Genomic DNA, 18,582 nt, shown 5'->3' on the forward strand with positions numbered 1-18,582 from the left:
AACAGAAACGGTGGGACCGACTTGTCCTGTTGACTAATTCAAGATTTTTAGAAATGTATTTCTTAAAACGTGTGTTTTTCCGATGTCGTTCTTGGAACTCAGGAAACAGCAGAACTTCTGAAGCGCTCGTTTGCCTGCCAGCAACAGAAACTGCTGACAGACGGGGCTAAAACCTTCCCAGAGACAGAGCCTGGTCTAAGGCTGTGCCATCAACACCAGTTTGCACAAGCTCCTGAGGCACTGAATCGCTTCTGCTGAACTGTAAGGCCCTGAAGGAGCTTTAATAGTTCGGTGGAACACGCACATTTCTTGTGTTTCCCATGCGTTTTATATTATTTCCTTTCTGGAAAACACAACAATTTGATCAGTGTGGAAGCAGAAAGCGTCAAGTCTGTTGGTATTTGTTGCGCCAGATCATGTGGTTTGTCTTTAGTAAGGGGTTTTCTAAGTTCGGTGTGGATGCAGGTGATTAGTTTCGCTGGCAGTGCAAAACTGAGGCTGCTTAAGGGCTGCAGGACGTGCCTGTGTCAGAGCTTTGTGGTTCAGCGTTTCCTTCCCGTTTTGTAGCAATAAGCTGCTTGATGAGCCTCAAAACAGCTTCCCCAGGCTGCTCAGCATCTTCTTCCAGGGCTCTTCCCTGGAAACGGCACCGGACTTTGCCAAAAGCGTGTTCTGGCTTCTTTTGTACCAAAACAGGGCTGATCTGTGGGGGCCCTCTCAGCCTTCTCATTTTTCTGGGTTAAGAGTTGCACTTCCACCGTGCTCGCTCTGCTTTCTCAGGAGTTCCCCTGTCTGCACCCACTTTGCTAATCACGTTGGTCTGATTTAATGGTTATCAATATGGAAAGGGGGAGTGTCAGGAGGATGGAGCCAGGCTCTTCTGGTGACAACCAGTGACAGGACAAGGGGCAATGGGTGCAAACTGGAACACAGGAGGTTCCACTTAAAGGTGAGAAGAAACTTGTTCCCGGTGAGGGTGGCAGAGCCTGGCCCAGGCTGCCCAGGGGGTTGTGGAGTCTCCTTCTGTGCAGACATTCCAACCCGCCTGGACACCTTCCTGTGTAACCTCATCTGGGTGTTCCTGCTCCATGGGGGGATTGCACTGGATGAGCTTTCCAGGGCCCTTCCAACCCCGACATTCTGGGATTCTGGAATTTGCTGCATTCAGTGAGGTCGTGCCGTTATTCCGGAGTCTCTCTTTGTTCCCATAGCAGGATGAGGCAAGTGAATGGGTTCCTTGTTGAATAAAGCTGCAGGGGGACACCTTGCTCCCAGGTGACTCCAATTTCACATTAAATACCTGAGGAATTGACCTTTATTGAAATTAAAAGGGGCAGTTAGTGAAGAATAACAACTGCAGCTGCCTGAAAGGAGCTTGGAGCCAGGGGGGGTCGGGCTCTGCTCCCCAGGAACAAGCGCCAGGAGCAGAGGAAACGGCCTCAAGTTGCACCAGGGGAGGTTGAGGTTGGATGTGGGGAACAATTTCTTCCCCAAAGGGCTGTGGGGCATCGGAACAGGCTGCCCAGGGCAGTGCTGGAGTCACCATCCCTGGAGGGTTGGACAGACGGACATGAGGTTCTCAGGACATGGGGCAGTGCCAGGGGTGGGGGAACAGTCTGTGCTATGGAAGCAGATGAAGTGTCACTGCAGGGTGAGCACCGAAGCTCCTCCTTCAGATAAAATCCACTGAGCAGCGTGAAGCACAATATTGAGAGCAGCACATCGCTCCTGGTGAGTTTGTTGGCCTTTCCTTTAGGTGGAAGCTTCACAATTATATAGTCTGACCTGGGCTCAGCAACCTCGGAGGAGACATTTTGCCGCTAGAAGGTGAGCGCCTGGTCAGGAAGAATTATCAGCTCAGGTATTTTGCCAGAGTGGTTTTCTGTGGCATCAAGAGTGCTGGATTATATAGAGAATAATTATAGTGTTTTTGGGGCTTCTCTTCTTGAGACAATCAGCAAAAGTGACACAAGGTAAATTCCTGGTGCACATTGTCCCATGGCTTCACAAACCTCCCCCCATTTTCTCTTTTCCCTCGAGTGAGAACTAACACAAATCTACATGGAGGGCTCATTCTTCTGCACAAAATGTCAAAATTGGACAGGTGGAGCCATCTTTTCATTATTTCTCTCTGATAAATCTCTAGTGAGGTTCTAATTCACCCAATAAAAGGTTTGTGGGGGAAGACACCTCGAGTGCTCAAGGTACCGAAGACTTGAAGAAGCTCAACCCCACTGCGGTTCACTTGTGGCTGTTTAAACCCACTGGGTGTTCTTCAACCGCGCTGTAAAATGCCGACAGAAAAGCTCTTTAGAGCCCTGGAACTTGCAGCTGAAGACAAGAAACACTAATGAATCTAAATCCTTAGTAACCAGCTCACCACAGAACAGCAGCTGGGTTGATTCTATAGGTTTGTAATGAAACACCTTGCACAGCGTTAAGCCCGACGGTGAAACAGTTGAATTTTTCCGGTGTTTTCTGTGTTTCTCTTGTTTTCCCGTTAGATCTGTGGGCTCTGCTGCCGGTAGATGGGGCAGTGCTGGAAAAGGAACGGTCAGCACAATTAAAAGCAGAGGAAGATGTGCAGAGGCCTCTCTGTGCTCTGAAAGCATCGCGGCGGTTCTGCCTGTATCTTCATTTCTGTGCTCGTCTTGCTCTCGATTCCTCATGAAAACTCACAGGAAAATGTAATTCTTGCTGGTTTTTCCTTACTTTAGTTTTGAGAATCAAAGGCTGATTAAGGCAAATTGGTGCTTCTGCGAGTCACAGGATCTAAAAGGAAAGGAGGGATTCGCTTGATTTAAAAAAATAATTGAGCCTTCTGTTGCATTGGAGCTTGTCAAATTTGAATTCAGGAAAAGGCAACTGGAGGTAAAATGTGGTGTTGTGACAACAGGCACTTGTGTGATAAAAACTGAGGGAAAGCGTAAAGCGCAGCCTTAAAACAGCCAATAACGCTCTGCTTTGCGCAGGAATGCTTCAACATGAGAGAACGATCTGTGTATAGTGCACAGAGCCGTTCTGGTTCTTGGTGGGTTTAAATGTACATCTTCACTGAAACGATGTTATAAATAATGTATATTATGTGGGTTCTTGCTCTCGTACAAATCAAAAGACTTTCGGTAATTATCTGAAGAGCCTCGTAGTGTGAGTAACCCTTAACACAACGCTGCTCCCTGTGTTCAGCCACTATAAGAATTTGCTTCGTGTGACTTTGCTTCAATTGAATTAAAACCACCTTCCAGTTTAAGCAGATAATTCTCCTGCATCCCTTCTCCTTTAGCTTTACCTTCCACGCTCCTGTTTCTCCTGCGATGAACCATTGATTCACAGGAAGCTCAACATGAGCCACCAGTGTGCCCAGGTGGCCAAGAAGGCCAATGGTGTCCTGTCCTGTATCCAAACTACCGTGGTCAGCAGGACAAGGGCAGTGATCCTGCCCCTGTGCTCTGCACTGGGGAGGCCACACCTGGAGTGTTGTGTTCAGTTCTGGGCCCCTCAGCTCAGGAAAGAGATTGAAGTGCTGGAGCAGGTCCAGAGAAGAGCAACAAGACTGGGGAAGGGACTTGAACACAAGCCCTATGGGGAGAGGCTGAGGGAGCTGGGCTTGTTTAGTCTGGAGAAGAGGAGGCTTAGAGCTGAGCTCAGCACTCTCTAGAACTACCTGAAGGGCAGTTCTAGCCAGGGGGGGATTGGGCTCTTCTCCCAGGCATCAGCAATAGGACAAGGGGCCATGGGCTTCAACTCTGCCAGGGGAAACTGAGGCTGGAGATTAGAAAACAATTCTGTGCAGAGAGAGTGGTCAGGCATTGGAATGGCTGCCCAGGGAGGTGCTGGACTCACCGGCCCTGGAGGTTTTTAAACTGAGATTGGACATGGCACTTAGTGCCATGATCTAGTGAATGGACTGGAGCTGGACCAAGGGTTGGACTGGATGATCTCTGAGGGCTTTTCCAACCCAGTCGATTCGGTGATTCTGTGATTAGTGAGATTCCAGGCCGTGGTTTTGCTCCAGACCGAACCCACGGCTGAGCAGTTGGGGTGTGATAGAACCAGAGCAACTCCCTGGCCCCAGGATGGGCTCTGTCTGGTGTCAGAAACCCGTACGGCAGCGGGGCCGTCGCTGTCGGACTCACCTTGAATGGTCATTTTAGAGGCACCGGCTGAGAACAGGTTTTTATGTGCTGCATTCGAGTTTGTTGCCTGTACCTGTGGTCTTGCCCTCTATACGCTTGTCTTTGTGAATGCAAATGGAGCAGCTCTAATGTTAATAATAAAAATCAGTAAAGCTGCCAGAAAACCCCATTGCTTTTCCTCCCCTTGGAAACATTCCCACCTATTCATTAGCTTTGCAGAACGGTGCTTTGTTCAAGCAAAGAAAGCCCGGCCGGCACGTGCGGGACGCGGAGATGATGCATCTCGTCCATAGGATTCAGTGCAGTGTTTCGGTGCCGTTTCATCAGTGGCGCAGCTGCGTGTGGCCGTCGCTTCACTAAATCTTCATTGCCTAGTGCAGAGGGAGCGAGACTTGTCCTTGTGTGGGAGCGCTGGGCACGAATCCAGGAGGTGGGTGCAGAGGGACGGTGGCCCCGGTGCTGCCGGTGTCCTGGCCGAGCCGTGTCCCCGTGTCCCCGCGGCGGCCGCTCTCCGGAGAGCTGCCGCTCAGCTGCCGTCACCATAGCAACATTTCCCCAAACCCGGCGGGGAAGAGCTGGCAAAGCGAACCCAGGCTGAACCGCGGCCAACTCGGCGTCATTTAATGTCCCACCTGCCCTTTCTCCCCGTCCCCACGGGCCCTTGAAGCGCCGGGGAGCGGTGACCACAACGGGCAGCGATCGCTGCAGCCAAGGCGGCGTTTTCACGTCAGATTATGGACGGGCGGCGAGAATCTGGTGAGGGCTGCGGTTCGGTGACCCGAAGAAAACGTGATGCGATGCGTTCGCCATCCGGACTCAAGGCATTTCCCATCCTGAGGGGATGTGTTTGTGAATGTAAGTGGCGATAGGTGTATAATTACATGTGGATTTGTACAGCGGACTGTGCTTTGATCTGCAGAGGGAGAAGCTGTGAAAGGAGGAGCTGTAGGTGCTGCCAGAGGAGCGGCGTGTGGCTGAAGGATCAAGTCAAATTGGATTTATCTGCCGTGTTGCCGGTGTGGCCAAGCTGATCCCTCAGCTCCGATCCCACCGCTCGTCCTGTGCTGTTTGTCTCCCTTTGCTGGCAACATCACTCATCTGCTTCTAGTGAATCCACCAAGGCGCTTCAAACTCAACCCAAACCAAACCAAAGAATCTAAACCCTCCCCTAAGAAACAAAACCCAACCAACCTGCCCCCCCACTACCAAAAAGAAGAAAAAGAAAAGGTTATTTTCTGCCACTTCAGCTCCACAACCAGCTCCCTGTTCTTCAGAGGAACATCCGTGCTGGGGAAAAGGTTGTTGGGAATGTGCCCATGGGGGAGAACGAAAAGGAGCTGGGGGTGTTGGTGAGAGCGGCTGAACATGAGCCAGCGTGTGCCCAGGTGGCCAAGAGGCCACAGGATCCTGGCTGGTACCAGCACTGGGGTGGCCAGCAGGCCCAGGGCAGCGACCGTCCCTGTGCTGGGACCTGGGGAGGACAGACCGCCAACCCTGGGGCAGTTCTGGGCCCCTCAGCTCAGGGCTCAAAATGGCGGCACCAGAATCACCTCAGGGCTCAAAATGGCAGCCCCAGGGGTGCTGGGATCACCTCAGTGCACAAAATGGTGGCACCAAAATCAGCTGAGGGCTCAAGAAAGAGCTTGAGGTGCTGGAGCGAGGGAGAAGGGAACGGAGCTGGTGAGGGGCTGGAGCACAAGTGTGATGGGAGCGGCTGAGGGACCTGGGGGGTTCAGCTGGAGAACAGGAGCTGAGGGGAGACCTTCTGATCTCTGAACTGCCTGAAAGGAGCTTGGAGCCAGGGGGGTCGGGCTCTGCTCCCCAGGAACAAACGCCAGGAGCAGAGGAAACGGCCTCAAGTTGCACCAGGGGAGGTTGAGGTTGGATGTGGGAACAATTTCTTCCCCAAAGGGCTGTGGGGCATTGGAACAGGCTGCCCAGGGCAGTGCTGGAGTCACCATCCCTGGAGGGTTGGACAGACGGACATGAGGTTCTCAGGACATGGGGCAGTGCCGGGGGTGGGTTGTGGTTGGACTCAATGATCTTGAGCGTCTTTTCCAACTGAAATGATTCTATGATTCCACCTCCCATGTTCGCCTGGTTCCTGCTCATTCCTGCCCCAGCAGTCAGGACGTTGCTCTGGACTCTGGATGTTGTCACATCCCTTCTCAGTCCCCTCTTCCCACAGAGAAGTGTCCTAGTTATTTAACTTCTCCATGGTTGGAGATCGTTCTGTGCCTCTCGTTGTCCTTGTGGTCTTGCCCAGTGATAAAACACTGATGATCATGCAGTGACCTCTATTTTGAAATATCCACCACGAAAAAACTCTACCTTGAATTTTCATGGGATGAGAGAAGATTCCTGCTTGCTCCTAATGCAGCGACCTTGTTCTGCTGATTGTTCCTCTCGAGTTATGTCCTTTCTCCTGACATTTTCCTTCCCTGCTTGTTGCCGGAGGCAGGAAATCCCGCAGTGTGCACCCAGGATGGCCTGTGCGGGGACACCGGGGGCACCAAACGGACGTCGCAAGGCCTGGCGAATAGATGAGAAGGAGCTTTTCCTGAGGTTTTCAGGCTGAAGTGCAGCAGCAGCAGCTCTTCTCACAGGATGCAGCAGCTCTTCTCACAGGATGCAGCAGCTCAGTCTCATAGGATGCAGCAGCTCTTCTCACAGGATGCAGCAGCTCAGTCTCACAGGATGCAGCAGCTCTTCTCACAGGATGCAGCAGCTCTTCTCACAGGATGCAGCAGCTCAGTCTCATAGGATGCAGCAGCTCTTCTCACAGGATGCAGCAGCTCAGTCTCATAGGATGCAGCAGCTCAGTCTCACAGGATGCAGCAGCTCTTCTCACAGGATGCAGCAGCTCTTCTCATAGGATGCAGCAGCTCAGTCTCATAGGATGCAGCAGCTCAGTCTCACAGGATGCAGCAGCTCTTCTCACAGGATGCAGCAGCTCAGTCTCATAGGATGCAGCAGCTCTTCTCACAGGATGCAGCAGCTCAGTCTCACAGGATGCAGCAGCTCAGTCTCACAGGATGCAGCAGCTCAGTCTCATAGGATGCAGCAGCTCTTCTCACAGGATGCAGCAGCTCAGTCTCATAGGATGCAGCAGCTCTCACAGGATGCAGCAGCTCTTCTCATAGGATGCAGCAGCTCAGTCTCACAGGATGCAGCAGCTCAGTCTCATAGGATGCAGCAGCTCTTCTCATAGGATGCAGCAGCTCAGTCTCATAGGATGCAGCAGCTCAATCTCACAGGATGCAGCAGCTCAGTCTCACAGGATGCAGCAGCTCAGTCTCATAGGATGCAGCAGCTCAGTCTCACAGGATGCAGCAGCTCAGTCTCACAGGATGCAGCAGCTCAGTCTCACAGGATGCAGCAGCTCAGTCTCATAGGATGCAGCAGCTCAGTCTCACAGGATGCAGCAGCTCAGTCTCACAGGATGCAGCAGCATCGCGTTGGCTGCAGCCGTTGCTGAGCAGCAGAAGGAGCTGCAGGAGAAGCCCCGAGCGGCGGGAGGACTCTGCGTCCTGCACACCCCGGCGCCTGTCTGTTATTTATTTCAGAACATATAATTTCAAAAGCACATTGATTTTCCTTGGAAAAAAACAGAAATTTTGCATTAATTTGATGGCTAATATAACAGTCCCTGTTCCCTGTTAATTTTTTGTTTCCAGTAGTGGCTTGAAACTGTTTTGTAGAGAACTGGTGAAGAACAAAGAGATTTCTTAGTTGGGGGAATATCAATAAGAAGTATCCTTGGCAGAGATTCTTTCATATATACATTAAAGAACACTGTAAAAGTGCAGATTTCTGACATGGAACTTTACAGAAAAAACCTTGAAGCAGACAGTAAAAAACCAAAAGCAACAGAAATAATGGAATATTTAATGAGAATTACAGAGATGATGGGAGAAAACCATGTCAGAAATACCTGGGAGCCAAGTTCTTCCACAGCTGAATAAGGCAAAGGTAGAAATACATGCATTGTAATAACAATAATAATACTTCAACCTTAATAATAATGGTTACAATACTGTAATTAGTAAATGCTGTCTACTATGTGACAGTTCTTGTGTTCACTAGATACAGCTAGAATACAGTAAAAAAAAAAAATGATAAATAGTAGCTGTAGCTGTAGAATTAGCCTCATTACCCTCTTGGACTGATGGGTTTCCAGCATGATAGAAACAATACCTGTGTAAATATTGAGGATAGAGAACTTTCTGAAAGGTAATTGGCTAATTGGCAGTTTTTAACCCATAGAAAAGATGGCTCTATCAGGAGTACAGTACTACTTAATAGAACCGCTCAGTGCTGAGTTCAGGGTTTCACAAGGGCAGGTAATAAGAATCCCAAATGATTCACCGCTCAATGTCACCGCTGTTCCTCTGATTATTTTTATGTTTATTATTAGTACAGTCTCATTAATCTCCGAGTGGGACCCTTCTCTCTTTCCGAGCTTGTGCAGTATTGTTCCTATGAAGCAGAACAGAAGGAACGTTGTTCAGCTGACCCACGTGAAAAGAAAAAACAGCGTTTAGGAAATGAAGCGGCTCTTCCCGCTCGCTGTTTATACACTCGGTAATGTGATCTGTTAGAATGGGGAGGCTTTGGTTTAAAAACCGTTCCGTGGGATCCGAATTGGAATTGGGAAAAGGCCGATGCCGAATGTGGTGGGTGCTGCGTGTGAGCATCAGCGCTGCCCTGCCCGAGACGACCCCTTTCCAAAGCAATCAGGGATAATATAATTAAAGCTGGCTTCAGATTCCAGCATTTATTCAGCTGCGGTGCCTCGGAGGAGCCCGTGGCAGAACCGCGCTACGGGCTTTAATATTTAATAACCTTTCTTATTTGAGATCCTTCAAAGCTGCGCGAGAAGGTTCAGGCCTGTGCACATTTCTAGTTGCATTCTGGTTTATTTTTCCATCCGGATGCCCGCAGGGCGGCATGAAATATTGATCGGGGAAGGGCTCGGGGAGGCTGTGGGAGGACTGGGCTGCGTTCCTGCAGCCGCCAAAGAGTTTTCTGAGCAGAACGGCTCGAAAATAGAACACCCAGGTGTTTCATTTAGAGCGGCTCGGTTTGTTTGCTGCGTTCTGGGCATCGGTTTGCTGGCTCGGCGGTAGGTTTTCTTGTGCGTTCGCAGAGATTGCAGCATCTAGGTCATGTGTAGATTATCCCTTCCTCCGTGGATGACTGCAGGCGAGGAGACCTCGGCACCGCGGGCCTGCCCTGTCTGCTCTGCTGCGTTTCCCTGGGCTCTGCAGGGCCCATTGTATTGTTTGCCTTTCTTTCTTTCTTCCCTTTGATTTTTTCTCTTTTAATGGGAAATTCTTCGCTCAGACACAGGCTGCAGTCTGCAATGTATAGATTGGGATTATATAGGATTTATATTCTGTGAGGTGGTGGTCTGTGTTAGGTTACTTTAACCTTAGAAACTCCCCTAGGAGCGCACTGAGCTTTGTCAGCTGCTTCCAAAGGCACCTCCAGCTCTCCTTTTCCATTCATTTGAATTTTAATTGATTACATTTTTTTCCAAAACCATGTGAAATAAACATCCTTCAGAAAATATTCCAGTGCTTTCCACAAGGTAAGATGTGAGTCTTGGGTTGGATGAACGCTCGGTCACTTTTTGTGCAAGTCCCAGTTTCAGAAGCTGCCAAAGGAGGAGGGAGGAACCGCTGGGATCCTTGAGCACCCGGAGCCGGGCGGGCCGATCCCTCTTGGTCTGGAGCTTCTCATGGTCCCAGTCATCTCTCCCACCTCCCCGGCCATAACCAAAGGTGTCAAAAAGAGACTGTAGGAAAGCAAACGGCACGGAACAAAGTCTACAACTGCCTGAATGGCTTTCCATAGCAACGAGACTAAAGATTTGATAACCCTGGCCCCATCTGACCTCCTGAGGTTGCCCTGATATCTTGGAAGCACCGAACAGCTTCAACCAGATCTGGCAGAAAAACAGAAGACTCAACGAGGCAAATCCATATATCTCTCAGGAAAAATCAACAGCAGGGTAGAGCAAACCTCAAATTGGAGTGACATTGCTGGAAATGCTTCAGAAGGAGCTCAAGAGCCATCTGCTGCCTTTGATCTCCAAATCCCAGCCAGGCACAGGCTCCGGGCCAAGGTGAACAGGCAGAGGTACCATAGAATGCCAGAATGTGAGAGGTTGGAAGGGCCCTGGAAAGCTCATCCAGTGCAATCCCCCCATGGAGCAGGAACACTCAGCTGAGGTTACACAGGAAGGTGTCCAGGCGGGTTGGAATGTCTGCACAGAAGGAGACTCCACAACCCCCCTGGGCAGCCTGGGCCAGGCTCTGCCACCCTCACCACGAACAAGTTGCTTCTCACATTTAAGTGGAACCTCCTGTGTTCCAGTTTGCACCCATTGCCCCTTGTCCTGTCACTGGTTGTCACCAGAAGAGCCTGGCTCCATCCTCCTGACACTCCCCCTTTCCATCTTGATCCCCAGCAATGAGTCCCCCCTCAGTCTCCTCTTGTCCAGCTCCAGAGCCCCAGCTCCCTCAGCCTTTCCTCACACGGGAGATGCTCCACTCCCTTCAGCATCTTGGTGGCTGCGCTGGACTCTCTGCAGCAGTTCCCTGTCCTGCTGGAACTGAGGGGCCACAACTGGACACAAGATTCCAGGTGTGGTCTCCCCAGGGCAGAGCAAAGGGGCAGGAGAACCTCTCTGACCTACTGACCACCCCCTTCTAACCCACCCCAGGTCCCATTGGCTTCCTGGCCACAAGGGCCCAGTGCTGGCTCATGGTCACCCTGCTGTCCCCAGGACCCCCAGGTCCCTTTCCCCTACGCTGCTCTCTAATAGGTCATTCCCCAACTTACACTGGAACCTGGGGTTGTTCCTGCCCAGATTCAAGACTCTACACTTGCCCTTGTTAGATTTCATTAAATTTTTCCCCGCCCAACTCTCCAGCCTGTTCAGGTCTCTGGATGGCGGTGACACTTCAGTCTATGTTTAAGCATCTCAAGCAATCCAAGTCTTCCACACTTGAATTTTTCTTAAAAAAAGAGCACAAATTCCTTCAGTACTCTGTAACTTCAGTACTCTCGTTGAATTTTGAGTGTATAGAGAAGAGCAGCTCTTCACATCTCCTGTATCCCTTGCTACATTGAGGTTTTTTCAGCCCCATATCAGGATCATCAGTAAAGCTGTCAAGAGAACCTTTGACATCGGTTTCGTAAAGCGAGTATCATGTTGGAAATTGCCTCAGGAAATTAATTAATCCTTCTGTAAGTAGAAAGCTCGATATGCATCAGTGGTGCTATGGGATGGTTCTCAAGAGGGAAATCAACTCTGCAGCGAGCAGCGAAACTCTCCTCGTGTGCAGGAGCCTCGTTATCCTGCCGGTTTAATTCTACCAGGGAACCAAACCTAGTTGCAGGACAGATACGGCACAACCGCATCATGCCCGAGCTCTTCAAATTGGGGACACCGTGTCCCAAGTGCCTCTTTGCACGGGGTGACAGAGGGAGAAGAGCAGAACGTGTTGTGTTTTCTGCCTCTGATGCTCTCCAGGCACAAATAAGACTCAGAGCGATGCGGGTGGAGCTGGATTCCCATCCAGCGAGTTGGGTGGGTGTCATTTCTTTGGTCTATTTGCTTGCCTTTCAGTGCGTGGCCAGAATAAATATTCCAACTATTTCCAAAGCAAAAGCTCAAATGGTTTCTCCATGCACTGTTAGACACAGTGTTTTTTCAGTCGTAGAGTCATTTTGGTTGGAAAAACCCCTCAAGATCATCGAGTCCAACCACTAACCCAACTAAACTGACACAGGGAAATAAACTTAACAGCAAAGTCAATTCTACTGTTAAGTGACGTTCTTTATTTTATCAGCGCTGGGAAACGCGGGGGATCATCCTCCATAAGTGCTGCAGTAACTGGACGCTCTTGCGTTGCTTATATTCACATAATTATTACATACGCATTACAATTTTTAAAGATTTTGACATACAATACACCTATACTAAGAAATGATGATGTTAATTATAATTGTTTAGTTTCTTACTTACAGTACTTCTATTAATTATTAGTTAAATATAAACTAAGCGCTCTGCTTCTAAACAATGTATTAGTGAATCTTTTGTCTCCTTCTTGTTATGCAGAAGGATCTAAAACTTGAAAAATATCCCCTCGTTCTGCAGGTGGTCAAAAGCGTTTATCACATTGATTGGTTAATGATGGGTACATCTTTTATAACTTAATTACAGTATACATTAATTTGGCAGCTTCCCTTCAAAACCATGTCCCTAAGAACCTCATCGCCACGATGTTTTAAGTGGATTTTTGTTTATCACGTTTTAATTGGATTTGACTGGCATGGAGAAGTCGCTTCCTTTAAAATGAAACATTTCTGGATTTCTAACGGTACAGAAGTACGGAAAGCAAAAAAATAACCAGCTTTTTAATGCTAAAACTATTCCTCTCCTGCCTTTCAGGTGTGGAGGGGCACTCTGGCTCGCCTGCGCTACAAGAGGACCCGGGCGGCCCTGACCATCCTCCGGCACTACCGCCGCTCCAAGGTCAAGGGCTACATCCACGAGCTGGCGCGGCGCTTCCACGGCGTGCGCCAGATGAAGGACCACGGCAAGCACGTGCAGTGGCCCACGCCGCCCAAAGTGCTGCGGCGCTTCGAGGAGGCGCTCCAGGCCATTTACCGCAGGTACGCAGAGAAAACACCTCTTGTCTCTTCAGGCTAACCTAGAGGAGCGAGGTTTTGTGTTCTGTAAATGTTGGAAAACGACTGAAGAAGGTGAACTGGATGTCGTAGATGAAGATCTTCATTGAAGATGAAGATCAGTGTCTACAACTGCCTGAAAGGAGGTTGGAGCATGGAGAGGGTTGGTCTCTTCTCCAAAGTAGCAAGTGATAGGATGAGGGGAAACGGCCTCAAGTTGCGCCAGGGGAGGTTGAGGTTGGATTTAGGAACAATTTCTTCCCCAAAGGGCTGTGGGGCATTGAACAGGCTGCCCAGGGCAGTGCTGGAGTCACCATCCCTGGAGCGGTTTAAAAGGCGTTTAGATGAGGTTCTTAGGGACATGGGTTAGTGCTGGAGTTGGGTTATGGTTGGACTCGATGATCCTGAGGGTCTGTTCCAACCAAAACGATTCTATGTTGGTGGCTTTTGGTACCCTTGAGCAGGCAAATAATTATTCTGCTTCAAAGGTTTGGTCAGGATAGACTTTATATTTCCTTCCTTGGCGCATTTCTGGTTGGTGTCAAAAGAAAAGAGCAGCTACTGTTAGATGGGGGGTGAGGAGAGAAAATCTCATCAGCTTCGTCAAGACTTCTTCTAGTAAGTCAGTACTTTTCTGCAATAGAATAAGCAATATTCTGCTATCTCCCCATATCCTCCGTGCAGAAGAGGTGTTTTATACTTCTGTTACAACCTCCTCATATCTAAAATCTAGTGACTTTTTCCTCTGGTAAGTCATAGACAAAGAAGTTCTGATTCCAATTTGAGAAATGATGAATTCTGAAAGTCACAGAACAAGGGAAATATTGGCTGGCTGGAGCCCCTGGAGATCTCCAGCCCATCTGCTGATGGGGTTTATCACCTGCACCGGATCGTCAGCCTCGGGTTTATCCCCAGCTGGCTCTTGCAAACCACCCACACCCAGTCTGGGTAGAGGGCTCTGCTCTCAGAACCAGCTCCATTATCATACCAACAACATTTTAGTTACTAAAAGACTTTTCATAGCATTAATCCTGGAGACCTGGAGTTGCTGCTGAAGGCTGGAGTGTGGGATGAAGTAATGGGTGGGATACCCTGCCCTGTTTCATGTCATAGTTGGGTAGGTTTTAATTGTAGGGCCAAATTCAGCTGTTAAAGGAGAATGATGTTGCAAATGAGCCAAAAAAATGGGCTTGCAAAGACTTTATTACAAACAGGTGTGTCAGTAGTTGGCTTGTGGGTGTGGGATGGGGAGTACACCAGCCTAATTTGTTAGGAGGTAGAGATGATATGTGAGTTTAAAATGTTAACAGGTGGTTCCAGCTTTGGGAATGCAATAAAAAAGATAAAAGGGTGGTAAAATACTGGCCCAGGTTGGCCAAAGAGGTGGTGGCTGAACCATCCCTGGAGATATCCCAGGCCAGGCTGGATGGGGCTCTGAGCTACCTGAGCTGGTGAAGATGTCCCTGCTCATGAAGGCTGAAGGTCCCTTCAACCCGAACCATCCTGCGATTCTATGATTCAATGGAAGGATTTCTCTATAATCTGGGGGCATCCTTGTGCTGACCCGGCAGAATTAGCCCTTGTGGTGCACGGTGCAGCCTGTGGAACTGACCCAGGTGTTTTGCGGCAGGTGGCGGGCAGGTGAGCTCATCCGCAGTGTCCCGCCGGAGCTCCTCCCGCAGCTGAGGGCCAAGGTCGCTGCCATGGAGGTGCTGAAGGGTCACCGAGCCGACATCGGCCTGCAGAGAGCCTGGCAGGGGAATTACATCGCGCTGGTGAGTGCGAGTGGAGCGATCGATGCCGCGCCGGGGGCTCAGGATGCGAAAAGGGTGGAGGTTTCAACAAGTGGCTCTTAATTTCCTGGGAGGGAGAAGCACTTTGACATTTTTCCTCTAAATGGGTTTAGAAGGCTTCATAGTCTTTGAGTTCTGCTGCACCAGGAGTGACTTTTTGAATACTAAGCCTGGCTTGAGCATCACAAGCAGCATTAAAAGCTAACGAGTGATGCCATCAGCTGGCTCTTCAAATGGCCAGCGCTGGAAAAGAACGCAACTACACCTCAAATCCTGGCCACAATGCGATGGTAAGAAATAGCATCGAATGAAAAGGAACAAAGAAATCCTCTCTAGGCAAATCGCATCGCTTCCTTTCACTCCGTCCTTCCTTTAAGCATTTTGTTTTGTTAAGGTTTGTTTTTTGGGCAGAAAGCGCATAAAACTCCAAATGCTGCTCTTTGAGGAGGCAGAGAGCGGAGGAGGCGTCCGGTTGCGGACGTTACGTGCCTGTTTTTGCTCTTGCAGAAGCCAGATCACCCTCAGACCGCCGGCTCTTTCACCCCCGTCGCCAACGAGCTGAAACGCAAAGACAAATACATGAACGTTCTCTTCGCCTGTCACGTCCGCAAGGTAACACGCGTGGTCCTGCTGGCGGGGAGATGGTTGGTGGCCACGGTGGGGTTTGGGGAAGCCCAGGGCGAGGAGGTGGTGCTGGCAATGCTGTGACAGGCAGCAGGTCACCGCCGTCCTCTCTTAAATGGAATAGGTGATTTTTTGATGGATCCGTAACTCTCAGCCTCTTGCACTAAGGGGCATTTGGTTCGAGTGGCTCCTGTCGCTCCAGAAGCATCAATAAATTCACTTGATTTTTTCTCTTAAATTGGTTGGAAAGTTTAAAAAAATACATAGAAAAATACGCTTGCTTAATTCTTTGTGGGTAGTTCATCATGATCTAAATTATTCTGGTTGTAAATGTCTGTCAGGAGAGGATATTTTGAATCTTACAAAGTCAACAGACTAAACCAGTTGCAATGGGAGGCCCGGGCTGCCGAGGTTCAAGTGTTTCTAAGAATATTCTTTGTATGTTCTTTATATTATATGTTCTTTGTATATTCTTTTTATTTCGAAAATGTGCTATCGCAGCCAGTCCCCACTTGCCAGAAGTGGAGCACGTACGTGATTCTGGTTTATGGTTCTGCAAATGTTCCATTGAACAGGAACAACAACAGGAGTGGGTGAATATTGGTTTATATTGTTGGGATTAAAGGAGGATCGGGGCGAGGTTGGATCCAACCTCCTCTTGACAATTGTGCAGCCTGGAACCTCCGTTAGGGACCAAGAAATGCAGGAGAATTCCACTCACTCTAGGCTGAAAGCAAAATGATTCATCTTCTGATTAATTTAATGAAATATTTCAAAGTTGTTGCTGTTTCTGGCTAAACTGGGATAATTACAACAATACAACATTCAGTTCTTCAAGGTGTGACGATGGGGTTGTTGGTTTGGGTGGGGATGGAGTGATGGCAAGTGGAATTACCTGGGCAGTGTGTGTATTATATATGTACATATATCTATATTTAAATACCTGGTGGCGGAGTTCGGTTTTTCTTGCTCTTACGCAACTTTTAAGGTTTTAAATCCTTCTGTTTCTCCCGCTGGCTCCTGATGAAGCTTCGAAGGTCGATCTCCTGCGCAAGGGTAGGGAGATGAGATCTCCAAAGGGCAGATGCGCTCCTGGTGCTGGTGGGTACTGGTGGGTGCTGGTGGGTGCTGGGAAGCCTGGAGCTCCTCCCTCAGCCGCTGTCTGAGCGGTTCTTCTTGTTCTGTACGTCCTTTTTGCTGGAAATTTCCATTTCCTGCTGGGTTTTGTTGCACTGGTATCCCAGCACCTCAGTAATAAAAGCAGCCGGGAGATGGGCAGGTGTTACCTGTTAGAAACTGGATTTCTTCCTGAGCCTCAACCATTCCTTTTGGTGCTTTCAGAAGGGAGGGAAGTTTTAGCTTAACAGGAGTACTGAGAAAAAGCAGCTCAACTGAAAGCAGAAAATACAAGGCAAAGATTTGACATTCCAAGATTTACCGTTTCACTTCCCAGCCAGTGCATTTATTTGGGTAATTTCTTGTGCCTTAAATCTGAACATTGGATTTGCAGACAAAGCGAAAACTCATGCAGAGCATGTAAGCGACTGTTGAGGGTTTAGATTGCAGGGTGACAATAAAACCGTGGCAGGTGTATTGTTAACCCCCCTTCCCACTCAGGACAGGCGATCGGGAGGGAAAGAAGGACAGAGAGAAGAGAGTTGGAAACATTAACAATGTTTTACTAATGCTACTGATAAGAATAGAGAAAATAATACAAAATATACAAAACCAATCTGGAAAGTCTCAGCAACTGCAGAGCCGGCAGCCGAAGTCCTGGACTGGACTCTGCAGCCAAGCGGAGCTGGATTCAGTCTGTCACTGGGCCTCAGTTCACAGGGACGACTCGCAAGGTCCTCTCCTAATGTCGCCATAAGGAAAAGGGAATAAAAAGGGATGAGATCCTCCTGATCTCCCACTTTTATATGAAGTATTCACGTGAATGGGATGTTATACACCGTTGGTCAGTTTCTTGGTCACCTGTTTCTCATTGCCTGATGTCCATCCATGCTTATCAATAACCTCACATCCCATTTCTATGTTACCAAAACATGGATCTGGTTCTCCAGGAAAATGCAGCTCATATGAAGCTAAATTCACTAAAAGAGAAACTTGTTCTTAACAAAACCAGGACAGCGACTGTGGCCTTTAACTCTTCCCATGAAACCATTTCTATCCTAAGCTGTCTTTTTAAAATGGTGTTTCTTTCGTCAGAAATACAAGCTCTAGCATTCTGCCTCTTACCCAAAATGTACTGCAGCCTGAGGTCAGCCTGCGGTGCTGTGCGCGGGGGGAATTTCTTCCACCGCTTCATTCTTCCTTTTTCAAATAACAGCGTTTTTTCCTTTTAGCCTTATCCTGCTTTCGCTTCCCCATATGATACTGCGTGTGATTTGCACGAGGGCGGCGCTTGGTGTTGGCGCGTGAAGGTCGTCTGGGCGCTGGGAGCGCTGGAACGGCAGCGGCTGCCGCCGCAGGGAGGTTTATCAGAGGTTTAGTGCTAAACCCGGCTCGTTGCGGGTTTGCAAATTGGCCGTTACCCTTTGTTTCCCAGCCGAAATTTGGTGCGTGCGAAGCTTTAGTGGGGGACTGAAGAGTGAGTTATAGAAGTGAAAACGGAATTGATTACGAGGTGATTTTGTTGCTTCCCTTGAACGATACTCTTGAACAAAGTGTCGGCCCGCAGAATGAGGTTGCTCAAGTTCATTCGTGGTATGTTCTCATTATTCAGCTATTGAGGTTCCTGCTGGTCCCTTGGTCGCGCAGGAAGGTGTTTCTGGTACGAGAGAGCACAGTGAGGTGAACGTTTGATTTCTGGAGCAGCATTAAACTCCTTTGGGGCCCTTGGGAAGGCACCGAATCCTCACACAGCCTGCAGAGCAGTTCTGGACTCTCACCGGCAACATTAGGTGCCTTTTCTTTAACATTTCCAGATAATTACAGTCTAATAAGCTTCTTTCTTGGAAAAAGAAAGCGGGTCCAGAGAAGAGCAACAAGACTGGGGAAGGGACTTGAACACAAGCCCTATGGGGAGAGGCTGAGGGAGCTGGGCTTGTTCAGTCTGGAGAAGAGGAGGCTCAGAGCTGAGCTCAGCACTCTCTAGAACTACCTGAAGGGCAGTTCTAGCCAGGTGGGGATTGGGCTCTTCTCCCAGGCATCAGCAATAGGACAAGGGGCCATGGGCTTCAACTCTGCCAGGGGAAATTGAGGCTGGAGATTAGAAAGCAATTCTGTGCAGAGAGAGTGGTCAGGATTGGAATGGCTGCCCAGGGAGGTGCTGGACTCACCGGCCCTGGAGGGTTTTAAACTGAGATTGGACATGGCACTTA

At 49.2% G+C, this 18,582-nt stretch overlaps 1 protein-coding gene and 1 long non-coding RNA gene across 7 annotated transcripts in view; one reads left to right on the forward strand and one right to left on the reverse strand.

Moving 5' to 3' along the window:
* Window positions 1-18,582, forward strand: part of MYO1D (myosin ID) — a 144,584-nt gene that overhangs the window by 68,885 nt on the left and 57,117 nt on the right. For 2 of the 3 annotated variants that reach the window (XM_082070698.1, XM_082070699.1), the window contains exons 17-19: window positions 12,601-12,824; window positions 14,470-14,614; window positions 15,140-15,244. In XM_082070698.1, the coding sequence (XP_081926824.1) occupies window positions 12,601-12,824; window positions 14,470-14,614; window positions 15,140-15,244 (474 nt within the window). Of the gene's footprint in view, window positions 1-2,504; window positions 2,570-12,600; window positions 12,825-14,469; window positions 14,615-15,139; window positions 15,245-18,582 lie in introns of those variants that run through there. The other variant, XM_082070700.1, reaches the window with a different exon arrangement.
* On the reverse strand, window positions 14,025-17,624 carry LOC309448862. Of its 4 annotated transcripts, none has more exons than XR_014185869.1 (6): window positions 17,498-17,624; window positions 16,986-17,114; window positions 16,543-16,647; window positions 16,238-16,470; window positions 15,122-15,190; window positions 14,025-14,589 (listed from the first exon to the last, which is right to left on the reverse strand). It is a non-coding gene; the product is annotated as an uncharacterized lncRNA (long non-coding RNA). The 4 variants fall into 4 exon arrangements; XR_014185870.1 differs by having other exon boundaries at window positions 16,233-16,470; XR_014185871.1 differs by having other exon boundaries at window positions 16,238-16,453; window positions 16,981-17,114.

This window comes from Streptopelia decaocto (genome assembly GCF_964273445.1).
Source record: "Streptopelia decaocto genome assembly, chromosome: 22".
NCBI classification, from domain to species: domain Eukaryota; kingdom Metazoa; phylum Chordata; class Aves; order Columbiformes; family Columbidae; genus Streptopelia; species Streptopelia decaocto.